The 14,354-nt window shown below is 46.4% G+C and overlaps 1 protein-coding gene across 1 annotated transcript in view; it reads left to right on the forward strand.

The window, feature by feature from the left end:
• The first annotated feature begins 8,458 nt into the window (after nucleotides 1-8,458).
• Mccc1 (Methylcrotonoyl-CoA carboxylase 1) overlaps nucleotides 8,459-14,354 on the forward strand; it is a 115,446-nt gene continuing 109,550 nt past the window's right edge. Inside the window, exons 1-2 of the mRNA XM_069305625.1 lie at nucleotides 8,459-8,701; nucleotides 13,118-13,310. Coding sequence (XP_069161726.1) covers nucleotides 8,670-8,701; nucleotides 13,118-13,310 — 225 coding nt within the window. The 5' untranslated portion in view covers nucleotides 8,459-8,669. The remainder of the gene's footprint in view (nucleotides 8,702-13,117; nucleotides 13,311-14,354) is intronic.

The raw sequence follows: 14,354 nt of genomic DNA on the forward strand, positions 1-14,354 counted from the left end.
CAGAGGTGCAGCATAATCCACTAAAGATCTGATGTATGCAAAGTACATCATTTTGACAATTCTGACATTGGCACCATAGCCTGAGTGATAACCTGCAACAGCCTTGAGAGCTCGGAGCCTCTCTTTATACTGACGACAGAGTCTGAATACAACAGGACCATACAGTGGCACCTCAAGGCCAAGGTATTTGAATCTGTTTACATAGTCAAGCTGGAAGCCATCATACAGTTGCATCTTGCGAACAGCTCCTCCCTGCCTGGGTGGTCGCCGATTTAGTATCTTTGTTTTCTCTGCTGAGATAATTAAACCTAGGTCCTGACATGAGTCTAATACAGAGTTAAGAGTGTTCTGCGTGTTAGCATACCCAGTGGTGTGTATCATTACATCATCAGCATAGCTAATGATGTGGACGTTGGGTTTGCTCGGTATAGAGTTTAACAGCGTGTTTATCAAGATATTAAATAAGGTAGGACTGAGGACACCACCCAGCGGTGTACCTAGTTCAAAGTCTCTTGTTACACTCCTATGCCCCTGGAAAAATACAGATGACTTCCTGTTGGATAAGTAACCCCTGATCCAACAAAGAAGCCGACCACCAATATTCATTCTTGCAAGCTCACTCAAGATAACATGTCTATTTGCAATATCAAAGGCAGACTTAAGATCTAGGAAGGTGGTATATGACTTTTCAGTGTGCAGAGTAAGAAAGGTGGTGATGCAATGATGCACACTCCTTCCATGCATGAAGCCATATATCTGGGGGGATAGCATGGTTCTTATTCTATGGAGGAGACGGTTTAGGACCATTCTCTCGAATGTTTTGCAAATGCAGCTAGTAAGGGAAATTATGCGGAAAGCATTCTCTTGATTTGGCTTGGGAATTGGAATGATTATACTGTTGGTCCAAGAGATAGGAAGCTCCCCAGTAACATAGCTCATATTATACGACTCAAGCAGGGGATTCCCTGGTACTAAAGGGAGCAGACGCAATATGTCATAAGTGATACCATCTTCACCGGGGGATGTGGCTTTGCCTTTGTTTATGGCCGCGAGTAATTCAAACTCAGTAAATGGCACGTTGCATTCATCTTCCTTGTGGAGCCTGAAGTCAACGAGCCTTTCTCGATCTCCGTAACCAGCATTTAATCTGAACTGTGTGTCTGGGGGAAGATTATTGAAGCTAGAGGTGGTTGCCCAATCATCGACTAACTCGTTTGCTCTGTGTAGAGGGTGAGGGTGTGCTACTTGGCCGATCTTATCGCCTTTAATTCTTTTAATATCCTTCCATGCCTGGCTGAGGGGGGGTGTGAGAGTTGAGACTGTTAACAAAAGTTTCCCAGTTATCTTGCCTGAGCTCTGTCATGCGCTCCCTCGCCTTGGCTAGGGCTTTCTGAAAGAGCTTGAGCATTGCTGGATAGGATTACAAGTATCTCTGGGAATTCTCATTATCTGCCGATGTAGACCTGACCAAATGTAAACTGTGTCAACAAAATTATTCGCACACCCTCCGTCACTATGTGATGGAGTGCGAAAAGATACGTGAATTTAGAGACAATTCTATGACCAATGTTCCAGCGATGTGTAAATATTTCATTCAAAATGATCTGCTACCAGAAATTTTTGCCAAATATCCCCAGTTTGCTAACTGTAGGTAGTAACTAAGTGATTGTTACCTATCCACCGCTTCCCACTGGATGGGGGGGGGGGGTGCAGGACAAACATATAAATTGTGACACTAGCTCTCCACATATGTCAGTTGCTTAATTTAGAACCTGTACTTGAGGTCGATCTCGAACCCATTGTTGATGTGACGACTTATATTGAATTTTGTAACTAGCTCATCAAGATTGTAACTTGCTTAGCTAAATGAATTGTGGGGTTCAGTCCCTGAGCCCATTATGTGCCTCTGTAACCCTTTCCACTACCGCCCACAAGATGGGTATGGGGTGCATAATAAATGAACTAAACTAAAAAAAAAAAAAACTGTCTTGGAAACCCTGGCGGTGCAGCGACAAATGGGAGATTTACCTGGAAACCCTGGCGGCGCAGCGACAAATGGGAGATTTACCTGGAAACCCTGGCGGCGCAGCGACAAATGGGAGATTTACCTGGAAACCCTGGCGGCGCAGCGACAAATGGGAGATTTACCTGGAAACCCTGGCGGCGCAGCGACAAATGGGAGATTTACCTGGAAACCCTGGCGGCGCAGCGACAAATGGGAGATTTACCTGGAAACCCTGGCGGCGCAGCGACAAATAAAAAAAAAATCAAAATGTTTATTTAGGTAAGGTACATACATAAAAGAGATTTTACAAAGAGTGATGGATTTATAGTTAGAGCTAGTACATACAATGCCTAAAGCCACTATTACGCAAAGCGTTTTGGGCATAAAAAACTTAAATGACTAAAGCTTAATACTAATTGAGCATAAAGAGTAAAATGAAAACATAGCTGAAAAAGCAGCACAAATACAGTTCTGTCGACAAACAGCGCTCTTTAAAAAAAACAGACATTGGATGACAATAGAGGGGTAAGGTAGGTTACAGGGAATTTATTAGGTATAGCTTCGTTTTTATCTTAAACTGGTTGGGAGATAAATGGGATATTTACCTGGAAACCCTTGCTGTGCAGCAATAAAATGGGAGATTGTCTTGGAAACCCTGGCGGTGCAGCGACAAATGGGAGATTTACCTGGAAACCCTTGCGGTGCACCGACAAACAGCCCAAAAAAATCCTATTTGTCACTGTGCCGCCATTCCTACCATATAAAACACCGTACTTTACGTAACAATAGAACCGTTACAACCCAAATGAGTCACAGAGACATTAGAAAGAACGTGTCAGAATAGCTAATAAATGGAATAGTGGACGTAGACTCCATACACAGTTTCAGATGTAGATATGATAGAGCCCAATAGGCTCAGGAACCTGTATACCAGTAGATTGACAAACTGAGAGGGGGAAGGGAAGGGAATTGTCAGAGGAAAAGCGCCAAGCCATTACGACTATATAGCACCTGGAAGGGGTCAGCATAAGGATTTAGGATGGGACGGGGAGAAGGAATATAGTGCCCAACCACTTGGACGGTCGGGGATTGAACGCCGACCTGCATGAATTGAGAGGGGGGGACCTTTAAAGAGCCGAGGACCAACCCCTGAAAACAACTAGGTGAGTACACGTGCGTGCATTCGATGATGCGATGAACATTCAGATATGTTTTGCTTATACTCGCGGCCGTTCCTTTATGGGGCCCATATTATGTATATCACATTACTGAAATTCATTTAATAACTATAACTCTTGAGAGTATTATATTGTGCTGGAAATATTGAACAATCACTTATGTACGATAAGTACCAATCTCGTATACGAAATGATATATCCATCGGTGGGGGGGGGGGGACTGGTCAAGTCGTCGACTGCAGTTTCGAATAACAACTTCGTTCACTGAGAATTTTATACATTCATACCCTTTCGTTCGTACATGCGCTGGTTTGTGTTCGCTGCTGATCTCGTCTGCATAAATACCTGTTAGTATTTATGTAGGAATCTACCTCAGTGTCATAGTAAAATTTTACTCATAAATATAATCTTACCCTGTTATTTTTTTAATTTTAAATTTAATTGTAATTTGATAGTGGCTTTACAAGGTTGCAAATATGCTATGTATGTATTCTTTTATAATTAGCGCTTCCATTAACAGTGCTTAGCGCACTGTTTGTATTACTGTGTTTGTTAACAAAGCGAACTCTTATCAGAGAAGGGAAGGGAAGAGAACTATCAGGGGGAAAGCGCCAAGAAATTAAGACTATAGCACGTGGAAGGGGTCAGGTTTAGGGGGGAGGTTTCTATTATTAGAAAAACAAGGTGCAAACCATACCCCTTACAATTGAAATCTATTTATTTATATACAAGAAGGTACATTGGGTTGTGAGAGTATGTAACACATATTATATAACACATAGCCGGTCGGCCGAGCGGACAGCACGCTGGACTTGTGATCCTGTGGTCCTGGGTTCGATCCCAGGCGCCGGCGAGAAACAATGGGCAGAGTTTCTTTCACCCTATGCTCCTGTTACCTAGCAGTAAAATAGGTACCTGGGTATTAGTCAGCTGTCACGGGCTGCTTCCTGGGGGTGGAGGCCTGGTCGAGGACCGGGCCGCGGGGACACTAAAATTAAAGCCCCGAAATCATCTTAAGATAACCTCAAGATAACATAACACACCTGCCCGAAACGCTGCGCGTACTAGTGGCTTTACAAGAATGTTATTACTATGTTATGTATCTCACAATCCCAATGTACCTTCTTGTATATATATAAATAAATATTAAGAGGTACATTGTAGCAAAGTTTGAGTTGACGGAGTGGGTAGCACAAGGTACAGTGTGAGTTTGAAACACATTTAGACACAATAAGGCACCGCCGAAGGAGGCTATTATTTGTTATGCACCTGTAACGTACGTTTATGTTACGTTGTTGGGTTGATTAGATACACAGTGTTTAGTGAATTTCATATTTATTTAGTAGTCCTGGATACAGCAGTGTCGCAGACGTTGAGACGAAGCCTGGAGCAGAGCAGAGAGCTGAGTGAGGCCGGAGTCGTGGAGCTCTATGTGGGAGAGCGTGGCGGCTCCATTGAGAATTGTGAGTGTCTGAACTCGGGGAGCGAGAGCGTGGCGGCTCGATGCGGTCGTAGTCTGCTGTCTGCTCTGAGTCGAAGCTGTAGCGTCTTGGGTCGATTAGGACTGTACACCTGTACACGCTGAGTGCTACATTGTTGACTGCGGAAATTGAACTGTTTTCTATTCGACTGATTGATTGATGAAGATTAAGCCACCCAAAAGGTGGCACGGGCATGAATAGCCCGTAAGTGGTGGCCTTTTTAAGCCATTACCAGTATCAAGAGCTGATACTGGAGATCTGTGGAGGTGCGAATGCACCCTGCATGACGGGAGATGTCTCCCGGACCAAATGGTGACCAGATGGTGTGTTTTCTATTCATCAGATCGTTGTTTATATGGTGATTACATCTCAGCTTCCTCCAACAAGGTGAGAAGAGTATTACCTGTAATTGGGGAAAGGATTGTAGCTTCTGTAATTAGTTATGCTATTAAGATAATGATATAATGGAGCGAGTATAAGATTAACTCGCTACACACCCCATACTCAACTAGTAAGTAGTGGAGCAAAACATAGATTACATGGTCATAAAGTCTTAATCAGACCTCAGTGGCTATTTTTACATTATCATTTACAACTAACTTAAGTAAAATAACAACCAGTAAACAGACTGTTGTTTTCTAATTCTAGTTCAGGCACTTCCTGGGATAAAACGCGAACATTCCTTGAGGAACTGTGAGGTGCTTATCTGTTTTTCCTCGTAACGGTCCCAAAGCTTCCACAAATGTTCCTGTTTCTCTTTATTGCCTTTGAGGCGACTGGACTTCAGCTTTTGATCAGAAACCGGTTGGTATTGCAAGGTTACCAGGGACGTCTCACGGTACAGTAAGGGGATTAAAGTATATAAAGCCAAGTTGTCCCTCACTGCCCTTTGATTCAGACGCTGGTGCATCCTTCTACGTCATTGTTGGTCCTCACCAGTCCTCTAAATGCACACCAGTTCCCCAATTCACACACACTGTTGCATAGCCACGTATTTTTTATGTAATGATTTAATTGTGTCGTTAGGGGTGAACTGCTAGCCGACTTTTCTGATTCAGCAAACGCCTTACAATTATATAGTACACACGTACCACATAAGTACGTGTGTATTACACACGTACACACACACATCTTGTCAAGCACAAGACGAAGCTTGAAAAAGTTTAGTGGTATGCCAATAGGCTAGTCCCAGGACAAACAGGCATGAGTTACGAGGACAGGCTGCGAGAAATGCACCTCACGACACTGGAAGATAGAAGAGTAAAGGAAGACATGATCACTACCTACAAAATTCTCAGAGCAATTGATAGGGTACATAAAGATAAAATGTTTAACACGGGTGGTAGGCGAACAAGGGGACACAGGTGGAAACTTAGTACCCAAATGAAGCCCTGGGATGTTAGAAAGAACTTTTTCAGTGTCAGAGTAGTTAATAGATGGAATGCATTAAGCAGTGATGTGGTGGAGGCTGACTCCATACACAGTTTCAAATGCAGATATGATAGAGCCCAGTAGGCTCAGGAATCTGTATATCAGTTGATTGACAGTTGTGAGGTGGGACCAAAGAGCCAGAGCTCAACCCCCACAACCACAACTAGGTGAGTATACACACAAACACACACACGCACACACACACACACACACACACACACACACACACACACACACTACACACACATGTGTGTGCTATTTAACAGTTAGACAGGCTATTTAACACAAGGGGCACACGCACAAGGGGACACAGGTGGAAACTGAGTGCCCAAATGAGCCACAGAGATATTAGAAAGAACTTTTTTAGTGTCAGAGTGGTTGACAAATGGAATGCATTAGGAAGTGATGTGGTGGAGGCTGACTCCATACACAGTTTCAAGTGTAGATATGACAGAGCCCGATAGGCTCATGAATCTGTACACCTGTTGATTGACTGTTAAGAGGCGGGACCAAAGAGCCAGAGCTCAACCCCCGCAAACACAACTAGGTGAGTACAACTAGGTGAGTACACACACACAAACATACACACACTAATGCCTCTATTCACCTTGCAGTAAATAGGAACCTGGAAGTTAGAAAGCTGCTAAAGGCTGCATCCTGGGGATGTGTGTGTGTGTGTTGGATAAAAGTATATGTTGTTTAGATATGATGGAGGAAAAGGGGCCGAGAGTCGGTACATTAGACAACCGACGCTTAGAAAGGCGGGGTCCAAGAGCTAACAGCTAAATCTTGCAAATAATAAATCAAAATATTTAATACACACACATGTTTTACATTAATTTGGCTGAGGGCGACCATCTGTGATGGCCTCGACGGGGCAGGAAGTCAGCGGTTGACCAAAGGCCTCTCCCATCGTCTACATACCTGAGGATTTTTCCGGCTTAATTTTAAACGGAAGTAATGTCTTGGCATTTACGGCTTCAGCGGGTGGATGGGTCCGTGGGTTTATTACACTATGAGTGAAAACAATCGCCTATTCTCTATTTTATATTGCCGCTTGTAGAGCTAGAAGCTGTTGCCTCTTGTGTGCGTTGCACAAGGGGATTAATATCTGGATTATATCTTTCAATATTTCCAGTATTTTTAAAGGTATCGCTTAAATACCGAAGATACTGGTATTGGACACCGCTTAATTGACAATGTCTCAACAACGCAGGCTGAAGATGTGCGTGGTTCCTGCTATTGCAATGATGCTCATTTGCTTTTCAATGATGCGCCTTAGTTGTCCCCTCTCTAACTTACCGTTCTAAATACCCATTCTCCATCTTTTGCAAACATTCCCCCCTCATACATCTCCCCCCTTTCCTCCTGTCCCCCTGTCCCTTTTTTTGTCCCCCTGCCCACATTTTCTGTCATCTGTCCCCGATTCCTTTCCCTCTGTCCCCCTGTCCCTCTCTCTGTCCCCCCCTTTCCATCTCTCTGTCCCCCTGTCCCTCTCTATCCCATTGTCCCGCTCTCTCTCTCCCCCTGTTCCTCTCTGTCCTCCTGTTCCTCTCTCTGTCTCCCCTTTCCATCTCTCTGTCACTCTCTCTCCCCCTGTCCCTCTATGTCCCCCTGTCCATCTCTGTCCCCCTGTCCTTCTCTCTGTCCCCTGTACCTCTCTGTCCCCCTGCCCACTCTTTCTGTCCGCTGTCCCTCCTCTGTCCCCCTCCCTTTCCTCCAGTCCCCCTGTCCATCTCTGTCCCCTTATCCCTGTCTCTGTTCCCCTGTCCCTCTCTCTGTCCGCCCTTTCTGTCCCCTGTCCCTCTTTCTGTCCTCCTGTCCCCCTCTCTGACCCGGTCCCTTTCCCTCTGTCCCTGTCCTTCTCTGTCTCTGTCCGTGTCCCTCTCTCTGTCCCCTGTCCCTTCTCTGTCCCCCTGCCCCCCCCTCTCTGTCCCCCTGTCCTCCCTCTGTCTCCCGGTCCCCCTCTCTGACCCTGTCCCTGTCTCTGTCCCTGTCCCCCTGTCTGTCACTGTCTTTAGGCGCTTTCCTATAATAGTTATCATTTTATACAAGTATAACTATCACATAATAAATATAAAAGGAGTTTATCCAAAAACTGAAAGAAGTGTTGTGTTTTGTGCGTTGTATCGTGTTTGTGGGCATTCAGGGTGTGTTGTGTTTACGCTGGCGGGCGGCGTCCTTACCAACTCCGGATTATGTCTATTACATCACTAAACTTCATTTAATAACTATATGCCTGTCAAGTAGAAGATTTTATTTGTTAAAAGGATTATATTGTCGTTTTAATATGGAGCACGTACACATGTGCGAAACGTCCAAAGCTGGTGTCCGAAGTGGTAAAAATATTAGTGTGCGATGTTGTCAATGTACGGAGTGTCTTGTAGTCGCCGGGGAGAGTAGACTAGTCCACGGAGAGTATACCAGTCCACGGAGAGTAGACTAGTCCACGGAGAGTATACCAGTCCACGGAGAGTAGACTAGTCCACGGAGAGTAGACCAGCCGGGGAGAGTAGACTAGTCCACGGAGAGTAGACCAGCCGGGGAGAGTAGAGATAATCTACCAGCTCCAACATGAGGACTCGCACCTCACCTCTTCTGCTCCAGTAAGACTGTGCCTTAAACTCTCGACTTTGTATTGTGACGATGACTAATGTATTGCTGCTCGACACCTGTGTGGGGTGGCAGGTGTTGGCTGTGGTCAGTGGCAGGTGTTGGTTGTGGTCGGTGGCAGGTGTTGGCTGTGGTCGGTGTGGGGTGGCAGGTGTTGGCTGTGGTCGGTGTGGGGTGGCAGGTGTTGGCTGTGGTCGGTGTGGGGTGGCAGGTGTTGGCTGTGGTCAGTGTGGGGTGGCAGGTGTTGGCTGTGGTCAGTGTGGGGTGGCAGGTGTTGGCTGTGGTCGGTGGGTGGTGTTGGCTGTGGTCGGTGGGGGGTGGCAGGTGTTGGCTGTGGTCAGTGGGGGGTGGCAGGTGTTGGCTGTGGTCAGTGGGGGGTGGCAGGTGTTGGCTGTGGTCGGTGGGTAGCGTTGGCTGTGGTCGGTGGGGGGTGGCAGGTGTTGGCTGTGGTCAGTGGGGGGTGGCAGGTGTTGGCTGTGGTCAGTGGGGGGTGGCAGGTGTTGGCTGTGGTCGGTGGGTGGTGTTGGCTGTGGTCGGTGGGGGGTGGCAGGTGTTGGCTGTGGTCAGTGGGGGGTGGCAGGTGTTGGCTGTGGTCGGTGGGTGGTGTTGGCTGTGGTCGGTGGGCAGGTGTTGGCTGTGGTCGGTGGGCAGGTGTTGGCTGTGATCGGTGGGCAGGTGTTGGCTGTGATCGGTGGGCAGGTGTTGGCTGTGATCGGTGGGCAGGTGTTGGCTGTGGTCGGTGGGGGGTGGCAGGTGTTGGCTGTGTTCGGTGGGCAGGTGTTGGCTGTGGTCGGTGGCAGGTGTTGGCTGTGGTCGGTGGGCAGGTGTTGGCTGTGGGCAGGTGTTGGCTGTGGTCGGTGGGCAGGTGTTGGCTGTGGTCGGTGGCAAGTGTTGGCTGTGGTCGGTGGCAGGTGTTGGCTGTGGTCGGTGGCAGGTGTTGGCTGTGGTCGGTGGCAGGTGTTGGCTGTGGTCGGTGGGCAGGTGTTGGCTGTGGTCGGTGGGCAGGTGTTGGCTGTGGCCGGTGGGGGGTGGCAGGTGTTGGCTGTGGTCGGTGGGTAGGTGTTGGCTGTGGTCGGTGGAGGGTGGCAGGTGTTGGCTGTGTTCGGTGGGCAGGTGTTGGCTGTGGTCGGTGGGCAGGTGTTGGCTGTGGTCGGTGGGCAGGTGTTGGCTGTGGTCGGTGGGCAGGTGTTGGTTGTGGTCGGTGGGCAGGTGTTGGCTGTGGTCGGTGGGGGGTGGCAGGTGTTGGATGTGGTCGGTGGGCAGGTGTTGGCTGTGGTCGGTGGGGGGTGGCAGGTGTTGGCTGTGGTCGGTGGGCAGGTGTTATCTGGTTGGTGACAGGTGTTGGCTGTGGTTGGTGGGTGTTGACTGTGGTCGTGGGTCGTGGCAGGTGTTGGCTGTACTTGCCTAATTGTGCTTGCGGGGGTTGAGCTTTGGCTCTATGGTCCTGCCTCTCAACTGTCAATCAACTGGTGTACAGGTTGCTCTATCATATCTACATTTTATACTGTGTATGGAGTCAACCTCCACCATATCACTTCCTAATGCATTCCATTTATTAACTACTCTGACACTGAAAAAATTCTTTCTAACGTCTCTGTGTCTCATCCGGGTACTAAGTTTCCACCTGTGTCCCCTTGTACGTGTCCCACCCGTGCTGAAGAGTTTGTCTTTGTCCACCCTGTCAATTCGCCTGAGAATTTTGTAGGTGGTTATCATGTCTCCCCTTACTCTTGTTTTCCAGGGATGCGAGGTTCAGCTCCTTTAGCCCTTCCTCGTAGCTCATTCCTCTCAATTCCGGGACGAGCCTGGTGGCATACCGCTGAATCTTCTGTAACTTTGTTTTGTGTTTAACTAGGTATGGACTCCAGGCTGGAGCTGCATACTCCAGGATTGGTCTTACATAAGTGGTATACAGGGTCCTGAACGATTCCTTACACAAGTTTCTAAAGGCAGTTCTTATATTGGTGAGTCTAGCATTTGCCGCTGATGATATTCTTTTGATATGGGCCTCTGGGGACAGGTTCAGTGTGATATCAACCCCCCAGATCTTTCTCTCTATTTGACTCTTGCAGGATTTCACCTCCCAGATGGTACTTGTGTTCAGCCTCCTGCTCCCTTCGCCTAATTTCATTACCTTGCACTTTCCTGACTTGAACTTTAGCAGCCATTTTCTAGACCATTCCTCCAGTTTGTCCAGGTCATCCTGTAGTCTCTGTATCTTCATCCGTCTTGATTCTTCTCATAATTTTTGCATCATCAGCAAACATTGAGAGGAATGAGTCTATACCCTCCGGAAGATCGTTTACATGTATTAGAAACAGGATAGGTCCAAGTACTGAGCCCTGTGGGACTCCGCTGGTGACATCTCGCCACTCTGATGTCTCCCCTCCTCACCGTTACTCGCTGTTTCCTGTTGCTTAAGTACTCTCTTATCCACTGGAGCACCTTCCCTTTTACTCCTGCCTGTTGCTCCAACTTTTTTAACAGTCTTTTATGGGGTACTGTGTCAAAGGCTTTCTGTCAGTCCAGGAAAATGCAGTCAGCCCACCCTTCTCTTTCCTGCCTAATTTTTGTTGCCTGGTCATAGAATTCTATTAAACCTGTGAGACACAATTTACCATCCCTAAACCCATGTTGGTGGTGTGTTACAAAGTTATTTCCCTCCAGATGCTCTACGAGCCTTTTCCTCACGATCTTCTCCATCACCTTGCATGGTATACAAGTTAGGGAAACTGACCTGTAGTTCAGTGCCTCTTGCCTGTCACCCTTCTTGTATATTGGGACTACATTAGCTGTCTTCCAACTTTCTGGTAAGTCTCCTGTTTCCAGTGACCTGTTATACACCATAGAGAGTGGCACACTTAATGCTTCTGCACCTTCCCAGTGTGGTTGGTGGGTGTTGGCTGTGGTCGGGGGGGGGGGGTTGCAGATGTTAGCTGTGGCCGGTGGGTGGTGGCGTGAGGTGTGAGGGGTCAGCACTTGGGTCCGGGGCTCCCCCCCCCCCCCCTCCAAGAGAGGAGAGGGTTGTGCGGTGGCATTGAATGACAATTGCTTGTTTGCTAGTTTCCTTTGTTTTCTTTTGGGGAGTTCTACAATATTTCTGTGTTCAATCTTGAGTTCTTACAATTTCTACCATGTCAGGTTTGTTTTGAGATGCCTACCTTTCTGGGGTGCCTAACCCCAGCTAATGGCAGACAAGGAATATCTGCAAAATACAAGGGGTTTCCTTTAGCCATTCCTCCCTGTACCTCTCTGAGAGGGCCAGGTTCTGGCTCGTGGTCCCTGGTAAGCTGAACTCCAATTGACTCATGCCCTAGACTAATATAACACATCAGTCTGATAGCTCCAGGGAGCCTCCAAGGATCACCCAGAAAATGGCGTTTCATTACATTTTATTTTATTTTATTTTATTTATTTATATACAAGAAGGTACATTGGGTTTGTGAGAATACATAGCATAGTACAGTACTTACACTCTTGTAAAGCCACTAGTACGTGCAGCGTTTCGGGCAGGTCCTTAATCTAACAGATAATTTTAAGTAGGTAAATTCTATCAGAATTAATAAAATGATAACAAATACTTTCCAAGAAAAAAAAATGAGATGAGAGAGATTAGTATGTATATTAAAGCACATTAGTATACTAAAGCTCTGATTGATTACATTGACAGCTTGATTGGTAATTTAAACAAGATTAATAGACACCATACAGCAGATTGACAGCACATATAAGACAGCAATGATCACAATGATAAAGATGTTCAGATTGGGTACATAAAGATTGGGAGATTGGGTAGCAATAGATACAGTGCAATTTTAAAGCAAAAGGTAAAAAACTATGAAGATGAAATTAGGTACTTTTTAGTATTGTTTTTGAATGATGCAAAAGTTGGACAGCTTTTCAATTCAATAGGGAGTGAGTTCCATAAACTGGGTCCCTTTATTTGCATAGAGGGTTTACACAGATTAAGTTTGACTCTGGGGATATCAAAGAGAGATTTATTTCTGGTGTGGTGATAATGGGTCCTATTACATCTGTCCAGGGAGAGTTTCAGAGCAGGATTTGCATTTAAGAACAGGGCTTTTTAAATGTAGTTGACACAAGAGAATTTGTGGAGTGAGATTATGTTTAGCATGTTTAGGGAGTTAAACAAGGGGGCTGAGTGTTTGAATTTGTTATTATTCTGATAGCAGATTTTTGCTGGGTGATGATGGACTTGAGGTGGTTTGCAGTGGTTGAACCCCATGCACAGATACCATAATTAAGATAGGGACATTTAACGGTGTTTTTTTTTATTACAAGCTCAACTGAACAACAACATATTTGCAACAAATATTTTGGAAACAGGTGTTAATTCTGTTAAAAATTTATGCTGGAGTAATCTTTAATAATTTTTTTTATGTCTTTAGGGGATGGAGGATTCTACGACCAGGAGGTACTCGCTTCCAGCATGCCTCTGCATCTTGTCGTCCCATCAGCAAACTACTCATAGCCAATCGTGGAGAGATTGCTTGTCGAGTGGTGCGCACGGCTCGCAAAATGGGCATGCGGACAGTGGCAGTTTATTCAGAACCTGACAAAAACTCCATGCATGTGACTTTGGTAAGTTATTATCAATATGTTTAGTAAGTCATTGGATTTTTACCAGACCTTTGTTTTAATTCTAAAATTTTTAGGTTTTATGATTTTGCTGCTTTCTAAGATACGTTCCAGGTGTTTTTTTTGTATGCGGAGCAGCATACATTTAGGGTTATCTTTCCTAGGTGCTTCATAAGTACTGCCCTTGTGTTTCAGGGTTATCTTCCCTGGGGTGTTTGGGAATCACTCCCCGCTAGAGGACTTCCTCACTTGAGGTTTTCTTCACCCTCGGGGTACGTTGGGGGTCATGGGCTCTCCGTCTTGCCCTGGGTGGGGGTAGTGTTATTGGCTGGGTGTGGGTGCACTGTGGCTGGCACAGCCTGCCACAGTGCACCCACTGTGCACTGTGCACTACTACAACACGGCGGCCGATGCTTTGCTAGCTGCCAGTTTGTTGTGTTTCTTCGGGGCTTTTAGTTTCCATTTATTGTGTTTTTGCCTTTTGTGGACAGAAGTGGTCTGCCTAGCCTCTTATTAGGCTAGCCTAGGTGGTGTCTGTGGTCCTCCTCTGTTGCCCCCAAGGGTTTGCTGCTGCTACTGGTATTCAGTTTGCCTGCTACTAGACAGGGAGTCAATAGCCAGGGTCATTGGGGGCTGTCCTTATGTCGGGCTCACAGCACGGTGCTGAAGTTTGTGGCAGTGTGGCAGGCACTGCTCAGGATTCGGCTTTCTTGAGGTTCTGTGATCTGGCTCCATTCAGCCTGTTTTCCAGTGGTTCATTGTCTCAATTGTGGGAGGGGGGGTCCCTTTTGTCAATGGTTTTTTGGGTGGCTCTTCTGCTGAGTTCTCGGGTTTTAGCTCCACGCTATTCTTTTTATTTATTTATTTATGCATATACAAGAATGTAGATAGGGAATGTGAGGATACATAATATGGTAATTACAGTCTTGTAAAGCCACTAGTACGCGCAGCGTTTCGGGCAGACACATTCAGGGAAGGTCCAAAGTTCTGGCAGAATGCCTGTCACTCTTCATTCTTCTTTCCATGGAGTGGATGGTCAATGCCGCC

This window comes from Procambarus clarkii, chromosome 6, assembly GCF_040958095.1.
Source record: "Procambarus clarkii isolate CNS0578487 chromosome 6, FALCON_Pclarkii_2.0, whole genome shotgun sequence".
Classification (NCBI taxonomy): domain Eukaryota; kingdom Metazoa; phylum Arthropoda; class Malacostraca; order Decapoda; family Cambaridae; genus Procambarus; species Procambarus clarkii.